At 42.6% G+C, this 12,321-nt stretch overlaps 1 protein-coding gene across 1 annotated transcript; it reads left to right on the top strand.

The window, feature by feature from the left end:
• Positions 1–154: 154 nt before the first annotated feature.
• On the top strand, positions 155–10,622 carry LOC311150928 (toll-like receptor 7; the record flags this gene model as incomplete). Its single annotated transcript, XM_084200985.1, has 2 exons — positions 155–274; positions 7,482–10,622. 2 exons carry the CDS (start codon positions 155–157, stop codon positions 10,620–10,622), a joined length of 3,261 nt encoding a protein of 1,086 aa, XP_084057111.1.
• Positions 10,623–12,321: the final 1,699 nt, after the last annotated feature.

The following is a 12,321-nucleotide window of genomic DNA, read 5'->3' as shown; positions in this document are numbered from 1 at the left end:
GTGCACAAAACCTGAATGGCATGAGTTCTGCCTTCAGTCAGCTGAGCTCCCTAATGGTGTCTGCGCCCCCTCCCAGACTCTGGCTCACCCACAGCCTGCTCACCAGTGTGAGGAGTGAAGGCCTTGAGGCTCTGCAGGTTCCCCCACATGCACCATGCTGGTGTGTAACCCACCCTGCTTTGGTCACCAGTCGGTACCAGGGTACCACAGGGCTGCTGTGGAGAAAACGGGCCCCATCCCAGCCAGACACAGCGTGGTTGTTGTGACTAATGAGGTTTGTCACTGATTGTGGATACTCATGGCTGTCTTTTCCAGGCCTGTGTTGGGCTATACTTGTAAGAAAATATAAAGGAAGGAAAAAAAAAAAAAGAAAATGTACGGAATAAGCAAATCATAGAGACTTGATGAATTCCCTGCTCAGATGTTGTGCCCCCATGCATGTGCATACACATAGATATCTGTTCTTATTAGCAGAATTCGTAGCGGATGGCTTTCATCCAACACTAAGGGAAGAGCTAGTCTTTGGCAAAGTGATGATGGTGTTATATTGTAGTTACAAAGAAAGCAGTTTTTATAGGATATTATGATTCGTATAGCACATCAATTATTATTATTAAAATGCCACAGGATTTCTACAAAACAACATTGTGTGAGCTGTAAGTAGTGTAATACAGAATTTATAATAAATTTAGTGACTTGAACCCTGTGCAGATCAAGTCAAATCCTAGTCCATGCTTTTCTCTATCAATATAGCAACTATAATTAGACTCTCAAAACATATAAAAGAATAAGTCACTCCCTCCATCCTCAGAGCATGCAAACAATGGTGGAGTCATCCCTGCTACTGGAGATTGATGGGTTTCACTGTCTGTCTGTAGCAGACACTGAGATGGCCAAGGCCCCACGGAAGATGTAAGTCTGAGATAAGCAATTGCTGAGTCAGTATAGCTAAGCCTGGAGCCTTCACTTAGGCCCTCTGGCCTAGCTTATCTCTCTGTGACCCTATGGGCTAGTTTTCCCCAACCCTTACAGTTGGTCAGTTTTCAATCCCCCCTAACCCTATATAAGTAGTGACCCTTGCCTATTCCTGGTAGAAGAGCTGCCGTCGGAACCCTTCACGACCCCTGCAAATAAACCATGGTGGAATCTCCGAGGCTGCCTTCTCCTCTCTCTCTGTCTGCTTTGTGGATGCTCACTGAGACCTTAGTGAGCAAAGAGCTGAAATTATAAAAGAGCTGAAAATCACTAAGAGCTGATAATCACTGAGCTCGCTAAGGTGTCAGGCTTAGGGCCCTCAGGGTTTGGGCACTCGGCCTGCTGAAGGCTGGGCTGCCCGGCCCCAGACTGCTCGCCTGAGGAACCCTGGACCCGTCTCGCTGACCGGCTAGAAGAGGCCCAGTGGCGGTAACACATCTGTCCAGCAGCAGTTCTGGGTCAGCCCCCACCCTTGTACCTCATAACTGGTTGGATCTCTAGACCGTGGGCATCTGCACTTCACCTCCCTCTTCCATGGGGCCTGGTGGCCAGGGGCCTGGGACCCTCCAGGACAGTAAGGAGGGGAGCAGTCACCTGGTGCCAGGAACCTTGAGGATGGTAGCGAGGAGAAAAAATAGTTGGTCTGGGTTTCCTTCTGGGTTCACAGAACCTTCAGAGCCTGAGAATGAGGTGAAGGGTAATGAAGACATGATCCACTCAGTGACAGGGGATGGCTGATGCCTCGTGAACTGGCATTAACCTAATCCATGAGCAGGGGTTGAAGCAGGGTGAACTGGTGGCAGTGGCACACATCAACACTTCACTTCTAGAGTGACTTTTCAGGGAAGGCAAGAATGAGGCATGTGCCACTGCTGCTCAGCTCTGAGAAGACCCCTGGTCCCACCAAGGCTTGCAGGAGTAGGGTTCAGAGAAGAGTGCTGCGAAAGCAAAGGGAAAATCTGCCTCCAGGACAGGATCTAGAGCAACCAGGGAGGAAGGTCACAAGGCTGGGAGTGGAAGCCTGCATCACTGTAAATGGCAGGGCTCTGGACTTGGTTAAACAAGTAAAAACATTTGTGCTGCAGTGTATCTGCAACTATATGGATAATATGCAATATACACATTATACAAAATACATTCCTGTTGCAAATAGGTGTTTTGCATGTAAAATATACATACATAAAGGGAGACAAGAAATCAATCCATTTCATGTGCAGTTCATGATATTAGAATCAAAATAATCTCTATTGAATAGTAGCCCTCACAGATAGAAATGCCATGCACAGTTGTCAAAAAGGCAGTATCAAGGTCTAAAATAAATGAAAAAATTATGTCTCATGGTCTTTAAAACTCCATTAATCAACATGCATGTATGTCTAATGTGAGCTGTGTTGCAGTAGCTTGCCTGCCATAATCTTAAGCCTTTATTTCATGTGAAGCTGCTCTCCAGCTATGTGGTTTGTTTGGGTCCAGCAGTGTCTGAGTTCCATGTTGTCCTGCCGGAGTGGCTCCAGTGCTCCCTCAGTGCTCTTGCCTAAAGATGACTTCATAAACCATGGCAGGATTACCGACATGAAATATGAAAAAAGGTTAGCAATGTCATCAGTAAGAAGCAGGATTTGAGGATATCCCACTTACAGGTGCCAAAGTTCCTCTGAGCCTGCAGTGTTATGATTTGCCACCACCTTCTCCATTGCCGTGCACCATCACTTCCAGCATTACTGCCTTGGCACTTCTCCTCATCATCCCTCAGAGACAAGAAGGAATGATGTCTGTGGCTACTCTGTCCTATCTGCCCATGAGGAAGGGGCAAGCAGAAGGGACACAGTTGCAGTGCTGACCCTGGAGAACTTGGAAAATAGCTCCATCTTATTTCAGCTATTCCTATTCCAGGATGCCTTCTGTCTCCCTTGAAGGTAACTCAGTTTCAAAAACAAGAGTGCTGGGCACCTTTGCTTTGAACAAACAATTTTAACCTGTTGTAAACCAAACAGTCAGTCCTGGTACTGAGGTAGCCTGGGGCAGCCTGAGCTTTAAGAAAAGGCAGTGTCTGTTTCTGTGGTATTAGTGGCTCATTCAGCCACATCTCAGCACCCTGGGCACTTTGGGTGAGCTCTTAACACAGATCTGTCAGCGTGTCCTCCCTCACCAGGCCTTCCCTGAGTGCTTCCTCTGCCCTTGTTGTAGGCCAATCTCCTCATGTGCTGTCTTCTATTTTTTTGTTGTTGTTGTTATTTTTAGTGCCCGCAAACACATTTCTGCAACACCGATCAGCAACTTCAGTTTGAAAATTCAACTTATGTATTTCAAAAATGGAGCAAGACAACTCGCTTTCTTGAATAATTTTGTGGGAAAATTATGCCACGTAATGCTGAACACTGTATTAACCATGAATAGATGGAGTTGTAGGCTTATTCTTGAAATGAGCGTCAGCACTTTAGAGAAAAGACATTGCAGCAAGACTTTAGGACTGTAAGTAAACTTATCAAGATTTAAAATAAACACAGTGGAATCTTGATTTTGACAAATGAGATAAAGCAACCTCCTGTAGACAAAGGGAAAAAAAAAAAGGAAATGTGAGTTCAACCATCTGATTACAAGCCAACTGTAAACCAAATTTATAGATGTTGGATTAAGACAATTAAGGACTCCTGCTTTATTTTAAATTATTTTCCTCACTCACAGCAGCCGTAATATACATTTGCTCTTACCAGTAGATCCTCCCCCAACACGTGATGTAGTAGGAAGCACTTTTCTGCTTTCAGTTACTTGGTGTTTCAGAGGAGGCAAGAGATTTTGTGCAACTTCTGAGGGAAACTGAACTTTTAAAATCAGTAAACCAGTAACTCCCTGTGCCTCTAAAACTCAAATTATAGTTCAGAAGTCCTGGACTTCTGAAAACTCCCTTCCATTTACTCCGCCTCGATCGCTGAAGTGAATTATTGCTGCATTTTGCTTCCCACATTTCATAGGTAAAAACTGAATAAAGATAAGAAGGGCTCTGCGTTTTACTAGCACTCAGCTAAAGCTGCAGTTTCATTTTACATAGAATTGAAACTCCTTGAGCTCTTAGCTGGTTGACAGCAAGTTCCTAATATTAAAACAAACAAACAAAAAAAGATCAACAAGAAACTGCCAAATGTTGGTACAGCTATTAAAATTTCCACAGTTTGTAGTCATAGACTATGAGGGAGCCCCTGTCAAAAATTACAAGGTTGGGTGACTGGATGTTGTCTTTTAAAAAACCTTCATGCACGCAAAATGGACAAGAAGCATCTCCTATCCCAGTGACATGTACCAGGGATGTGGCTGGTTACTTGAAGAAAACATTCCCAATCCAACTTCTGCACACTCTTCCACATAGTTTTCACTTCTTTGTGTTCAGTTACCTATGTCCTTATCCTTTTTGTCTTGGTTTTGGTTCCCTTCCCCAAGTTCCTTTCACTTATCAGGCATTTCTTCCAGACCTCTACATAAAGTATTCTACTTAAGAGATTTGTCTGCTCATATTAGCCCATAAGTGATCCTTAGAAAGATCTGAATCCTTGAAGCTAGTAACTGCAGAAATAAATACCAAATAATAATTATAAAAATGACTAAACTTCCATGTCAATTAACAATTTTTGTCTCACTTCATGCAGCTTACATTTAAAAAAGGGAAAAAAAAAAAGGAACTTGAGCTTCTGCAAACTTTGTTGATCACATGAGTATTACCCTTTCCTGATGCCTTTGCTTCCTAGCTGATTAATCTCATACTCTCTCATTAAGCATTTTGCAGTTGTGTCCTTTGGTGTTCAGATGAAGAGAAAGAAGATACAGCGTAGAATACTGTTGTTTTGAGTGGATTATGTCATGTTACGTTCCCCCCTACACCTCAGATGAACCACTGGAAACCACTTCGATGCTGTTCTCTTCTGCTCCAGTTTATGGTTTCTTCCAGAATCTAATCTGTCAGACCTGGAAGCACAAAGAATATGGTATGTTAAACTTTTATTTTAAATTTGCTCTTAGACATTTTTGACTGGAACTGTTGTGGAAGATTTTCAAGAAAAATATTCTGCTTCTTTGTTTTCCAAATGGTTCAGTTTACTGTTATGGTTAGAAGCTGCAGAGAATTATGAAAGGAAAGGATTTATCTGTATTCCTGTACTTCAGAATGAACGTAATATATTTTCTACTTGCTGTAACTTCCGAGGTGTTCCTCTAGCCTCTCCCCTATGAACAAATACATGGAACCCCAGCAGAAAAACTTCCTTCAGAAACACATAGCTGTACTGTTGCTGAATATTTAAAGAACACCGTAAATCTTTAAGCACACCCTAAGACTTTATGCACATGCCAGTTAAGATCAGTAGATTAGTTCTTTTCAGACTTCTTATAAAGCCAAATACAGATCACAGAGAAGAGAACAGCTCCCAAACTCTAGCTGTACTATTAAGCAAGCCTCTTAGTGCAAAGACATTGCACAAGTCAGCTTTGCTTTATTGCTTTTTGCTCTTATTTAGAAGCCTTCTTGTTTTTTTCTGGTACTATAATGGACATGAGGTTCTACACATATGAATATCCAGATACAGCAGCAGAATGTAACTCTATACAGTTCAAACAGCTAATGCATTAAAAATATTATCAGGAAAGGGAAGAATATATGAAGAAATGAAGCACAGAAAGCAAGGCTGGTGCTGCAACCACACTTAGGTCCCTAAAAAATCTGAACTACATGACAAACTTACAAGTATATTCATGAAGACTTTCAAACCCCAGATTCTTTGCACCTAGTTCCAGGCACCTAAATGTGCAGCATTACCCTCTGTTTGGTGTGTAGTAAACCAGAGCTCTCTCCATCTTCAGAGCCAAGCAGCAGCTGGATAGGGATCTCTCAGTCTCTCTCGTCCTTCCCCCCTTCCTCTCTTGAATGTCAATGCAGCCTAGGTTAATGACAATAAAGTAAGAAACTTGGGTAAGCACCTAAAATTAAGGGTCTGAGTGCAATGGCTGCATACAAGTTCATGTAGAAAGTTTGTGTCTTCAATCTAGACTGCGATCATACCTTGCCCATGTCTTGCTCTAATGCTTGAACAGTGCTTATTTTGGTTTATCACATCTTTAAAGGTTGAATCTAATTAGCTTTTCCTCCTGTTACATTAAGTATGTAGCAATTTGGCATAAAATAACCTCCCTTGCTTTCCAGCTGGTCCACAGAAACCTGAGGGGCTGGGCATGTTTGGGCTTAATTTCTGATTTGAGCCAATTAATTACTACTAAGCCGGGTCAGGTCCCCAGATGCAACAATAGTCTGATTTACACTACAAGCCTCATCTCATTCCTGAACAGATTCACCATTTTTGAGTATTACTGATTACTCACTGCAAGTCTGGTTTAGTTCAGTAAGAACTTCCATGAACACAGATTCACCAACATAAATACACTAGACTTGCAACATACAAACATGTTGTGCTATGTAATTGCTCCCAGTGCAAATCTTACCAAAGAAGCATCCCTAATTTTGTGAAGAGAGAGAAATAACTCCATAACAAGTCCATAAAATGGCTGTATTCTCATCCTCTGCCAATGAAGATTCCAAATGCCAGTTTATAGCTTTGGGAGAAGTGGAAGCGAGACTGTGGTCAAATATTCTGTTACTGCCGTCTTTAATGGGGGACAGAGAGAGAAAAGCCACTTCTATGTAAATGAGGGATACCAAGAGCAACAAAGCAATTACAAACACTTTAGGTCTTGCACAAGGAAAGTACAGAATTGTGAAACTCTAGCATCACTTCCTCTTCTACCTGGCTGACTGAGGGTAAAAGGGTTACCATTTCTGCCTGATAACATATCACACATCAGCACGCCATCATGCCCGGAGCAATCCCTTAGCCACAGATCTCATGGAAATCCCCTTACCACATATATAACAGCATATCTCATGGCTGTAGGCCTCATTCCTACACCTTCCTTGTTTTAAAGGTGGACTTTGATGTGCAGCGGCTGCCACTACTGCCCTCTCTGACTGCAGATTCTCTATCCACGGCTAGTGACAGCCAGCACTTCATGGTCTACTGTGGTGTGCATTGTCAGACACACAGTAGAGGGTACTCCTGTGATGGAGTAAAATGTCTTGCTGTGCTAGGCTTCCCTACCAGCTCTCTGCTATGCTCCATGGGCACTTGCCTTGGCTAATGTTCTCGGCCCTCGGGTACATTACTCTGCAATAACAGATGGAGACAGGCAATTGCTTGGATATCATGGGCCATTTGGCTAGGCTAGACACTCTTTCATTAGTCTCATAATGTTCCTTACATACATAAAATGCTGTGTCATCTGGGAAAAAAGAAAGGAAAGAAAATACCAACATATGACTTCCGAAACTTCGAATCCTACTTGCACATCTATTCCTTGTCAGTGTGAGACAAAAAACAGAATTTAAATGTATAGCTAGCCTGACCAAGTGTATAGTTGAAATATTCTCATTCCATTAAACTAATACCTCCATTTTTCCTTGGTTTTAGGTACCTTGTGCAAAGATGTCAAATGCATTGCCATTTGCCTTGCTCTTCATATTCCCAATGCTGCTGTCAGGGGCTTGGTTTCCCAAAACTTTACCCTGTGATGTTAAACCTTCAGAAGACACAGTGATAGTGGACTGCACTGACCGGCGCCTGACAGAAATCCCCAGAGGGATCCCTGGAAATGCTACCAACCTTACCCTGAGTATTAACCATATTCCCCACATCTACCCAACATCCTTTGATCGTCTTGAAAACCTCCAGGAGATTGACTTCAGATGTAACTGTGTGCCTGTCAAACTGGGGCCCAAAAATCGTGTGTGCACCAGCCCATTGCAAATTGAGAATGGCAGTTTTGCTACCCTGACAAGACTGAAATCATTGTATTTGGATGCAAACCAGCTGGCAGGAATACCCCGAGGTCTTCCTGCTACTTTAACCTTGCTGAGCCTGGAAGCAAACCATATCTTTTCTATCCAAAAAGCCAGCTTCTCAGAGCTAGGGAACATAGAGGTATTGTATCTTGGACAGAACTGTTACTACCGCAACCCATGCAATGTTTCTTTTGAAATTGAGGAAACAGCCTTTCTGGGACTGAAAAAGTTAACCATTCTATCCCTGAAGTCCAACAACTTAACACAAGTCCCATCCAATTTGTCATCCACTTTAAAGGAATTGTATATTTACAACAACATGATTCAAGAGATTCAAGAACAGGATTTAAGTGGCCTTCCCAACCTAGAAATTCTTGACCTCAGTGGCAATTGCCCACGTTGCTATAATGCCCCATATCCTTGCATTCCCTGTCCCAAGAGCTCCATTCAGATACATCCAAAGGCTTTTGACTCCTTGGAAAATTTAAGGATTTTGCGGCTTCACAGTAACTCTCTTCAGAGCATACCCAGCAGCTGGTTTAAAAACATCAAGAATCTCAAAGAACTCGACCTCTCCCAAAATTTCCTTATGAGGGAGATTGGACATGCCCAGTTCTTGACATTACTCCCCAGCCTTGTGCAGCTTGATCTGTCCTTCAACTTTGAGCTGAAGGTGTATTCTGCCTACTTGAATCTTTCTAAGACATTTTCCTTCCTCTCTAACCTGGAAACCCTGAGGCTCAAGGGTTATGTCTTTAAAGAACTGAGGGCACAAGATCTACATCCACTGCTCAGTCTTAGGAATCTGACCATGTTGGATCTCGGGACTAACTTTATTAAAGTTGCAGACATGACAGTCTTTGAAAAATTCCCAGCTCTTAAGTTCATTGACCTCTCAGTGAATAAAATTTCTCCTTCTTCAGGGGAAAACAACTTCTATGGATTTTGCTCTAATCCTGGCATTTCAGTCGAGCTATACCACAGGCAAGTACAACAAGAGATGCATTATTTCAGGTATGATGAGTATGAGCGAAGTTGCCGTTCCAAAGACATAGAGGCTTCTTCCTACCAGTCTTCAGTTAAGGAAGATTGCCTTAACTATGGAAAAACTCTGGATTTAAGCAGAAACAACGTATTTTTTGTTAACCCCTCAGACTTCCAGGGACTTAGCTCCCTCAAATGTCTCAACTTGTCAGATAATGCAATAAGTCAAACTTTAAATGGAAGTGAATTCTCTTACTTGTCTGGATTGAAATATCTGGATTTTTCTAACAACAGGGTTGATTTGCTATACCAAACTGCTTTCAAAGAACTAAAACTTTTAGAAATTCTAGATCTGAGCAATAACAAATACTATTTTCTGGCAGAAGGTATTACTCAGTTGCTTACTTTTATGAAAAACCTAGCCCATTTGAGGAAGCTGATGATGAATGAGAACGACATTTCTACCACTATTGATACGGGAATGGAAAGTCAATCTCTTCGTATTTTAGAATTCAGAGGAAATCGTTTAGATGCTTTATGGATGGATGGAAATGCTAGATACTTGTCCTTCTTCAAGAATCTGACCAGGCTGGAAGAACTGGATATTTCTTTCAACTCACTCAGTTTTTTGCCTCATAGTGTTTTTGAAGAAATGCCTCCCAGTCTCAAAATCCTCAACTTAACAAATAATCAACTGAAGAGTTTTATCTGGGGAAACCTCCCCTCTCTGAAGAACCTAGTAACTCTGGACCTGAGCAATAACTTTCTGACTAATGTTCCCCGAGAACTGTCCAATTGCTCCTCATCGCTCCAAGAACTGATGCTGCGAAACAATCGTATTCAGATGCTAACCAAACATTTTCTCAGAGGTGCTTTTAAATTGAGGTACTTGGACCTCAGCTCAAACAAGATTGAAATAATTAAGAAATCTAGCTTCCCTGAAAATGTCATTAACAACCTGAAGATGCTGCTTTTGCACGGCAATCCTTTCAAGTGTAACTGTGAGGCTGTGTGGTTTGTCTGGTGGATCAATCGGACCCAGGTGACCATTCCTCTTCTGGCCACCGACGTCACCTGTGCCGGCCCAGGGGCACACAAGGGAAAGAGCGTGGTTTTCTTGGATCTGTACACCTGTGAGCTGAACACATCCTATTTGATCCTGTATGCTCTGTCAGCTTCAGCCATCCTTGCCTTAATGATGTTCCCAGTGATGAGCCATCTCTACTTCTGGGACGTGTGGTACAGCTACCATTACTGCACTGCCAGGCTGAAGGGCTATCGGCGCCTGTCTTCTCCGGCTGCTTGCTACGACGCCTTTATTGCCTATGACAGTGAAGACCCAGCTGTGAACGAGTGGGTGCTGCAAGAGCTGGTTGAAAGGCTGGAAAACCAAAAAGCCAGGCAGTTCAATTTATGCCTGGAAGGAAGGGACTGGCTCCCAGGACAGCCAGTCTTTGACAACCTTTCCCAGAGCATTCAGCTGAGCAAAAAGACCATATTTGTGCTGACCAACAGGTATATTAAAAGTGGCCGCTTCAAGACAACATTTTACATGGCCCATCAGCGGCTTCTGGATGAGAAAATGGATGTCATTATCTTGATATTTCTTGAGAAGGTTTTGCAGAAGTCCCGCTATGTCCGTCTGAGGAAGAGGCTGTGCAAAAATTCAGTCCTGGAGTGGCCAACTAATCCTCAGTCACAGCCCTACTTCTGGCAGTGCCTGAAAAATGCCATAGCTATGAACAATTCTCTGGCTTACAACAAGCTTCTCCAAGAAACTGTTTAGTTCTACTCTTCCTGTCAATATTGCCATGATGCACAAGATCAAATGATCCTAAACAAAGATCCTGAACTTCATTTGCGGATACTGTCAAAGCCTGGAAGTTATACCTCTTTGATGTTATACCCCAAGATGAAAGGCACAATTACTTCTAAATTCAGTAATTCCAAATTGAATAGAAAGTGTTGCCAGAACAGATATTTAGTTGACATTCACCTTGCTTTGCACTGATTTCTGTACAGGAAGGGAAGGTGCTAAACTGGGAAGGTATATGAGATCAGGTTTTGTAGGGTTTGCAGGCTGCTTTGTGAAAGCAAGGAGGGGGAGCAGTACAGCAGAGAGGCAGAGGAATAGGCACAAGGCAGGTGTAAAGACCAAGACAGGAAGGGAAAAGAAAAAAAGAGAAAGTGGAAAATTTGATAAGAAAGGAAGAAAGTGCAGCTATACTGGAGCATAGCAGAAGTTCAGATGCATTTATTGCTAATTTCCAAATAGATTTCTCACTTTGCCTTTTATCTGCCTCCTGGGATTTTGGCTGAGCTGGCTCCTCCCTGAAGACTTTAGGGCTCCTCTCTAATGTTGTACTATCAGTTTGAGGACCTTCTCTGCCCAAGCCCGGAGTGACCACTCTTTCTGTATCTTGGATGCTAGCTGCTCTAGCCAGGGCTGGAGCCTGAGGAATACCACCTGTCCCCAGAAAAAAATTTAGACAGAATTTGGAAGGGAAAAGCATGTAAGATCAGGTCACACAAGGAAAGTATTCTTCCCACTGTTTCTTTAGCCGTGCTGTGGTTCTCCAGAGAAGCCTTAAGCTCTCCTTCATCTCTTTGTTCCCCAGGCAGGTCCCTCTCCCACAGCAGCTGATGGGGCACTACTAAACACTTGAGACAGGAATGAGTCTGACTTTAAGGACATCCTGAAGAAGTGAAGAAAAATAAACACCTGTGTCTGTTCCCCACTCTGTTTCACAGTACAGACTCATTGAACACATGAGAGTATTTCAAGTAAAACCTTTTGTAATGACAGCCTAAACCTCTGAGCATGACATAGGCAGGTTCTCTGCTTGATGTGATGATGTCTGTTTTGGGAGAAGCAGCATATTTTCACCTTGCTGGCCACTTCTGTCTGCAGCAGTCTGGGCAGCTTCTCCCCTCTTGATCAAAGTTCTTTTTCTTTTCTGGCAACTAGTCTTGGTGACATCTCTGGCTGTTGTTGTCATTGTTAACTGCTTTAAATTTGTTTATTTCAGATGCCACTTGCAATTCCTCGCCTAAGTGTTCTGGCTGATCCTTTCCTTTGTCAACATGACAGAAAAACAAAGAAATACAAGAAAAGAAACTTTATATAACAATATAACAGATAAGAAGGGTTTTTATTTCTCAATTTTTCACAACATTTTTTTTGATTAAATACAGAAGTAGGAAAAAGATAAGGGCCTCTTTAAAAACTGGGAGTTTTAGGGTTATAATTTAATCATGTGTATTTCTGGTGGTTTTGTTTGTAAGCCTAAATAATCTGTACATCTAAATATGACACAAACTGTAATGTGACTCTCTCCATAAGTAATACTCGAAACAGGAACCTCTATCCCACAGTTACTCCCACACCATCTCCCTCTACCTCCCCACAAAATATCTGCTTGGAGCAGATCCTCTTTCTCAGCCTCACTGACAAGGGCAGGAACACCAGGTCACTTAGCCTTTCT

This window comes from Fringilla coelebs (assembly GCF_963513975.1).
Source record: "Fringilla coelebs genome assembly, chromosome: 2".
NCBI lineage: Eukaryota > Metazoa > Chordata > Aves > Passeriformes > Fringillidae > Fringilla > Fringilla coelebs.
Note: the sequence above shows the minus strand (reverse complement) of the source record. Positions and strands in the feature narration are given on the sequence as shown.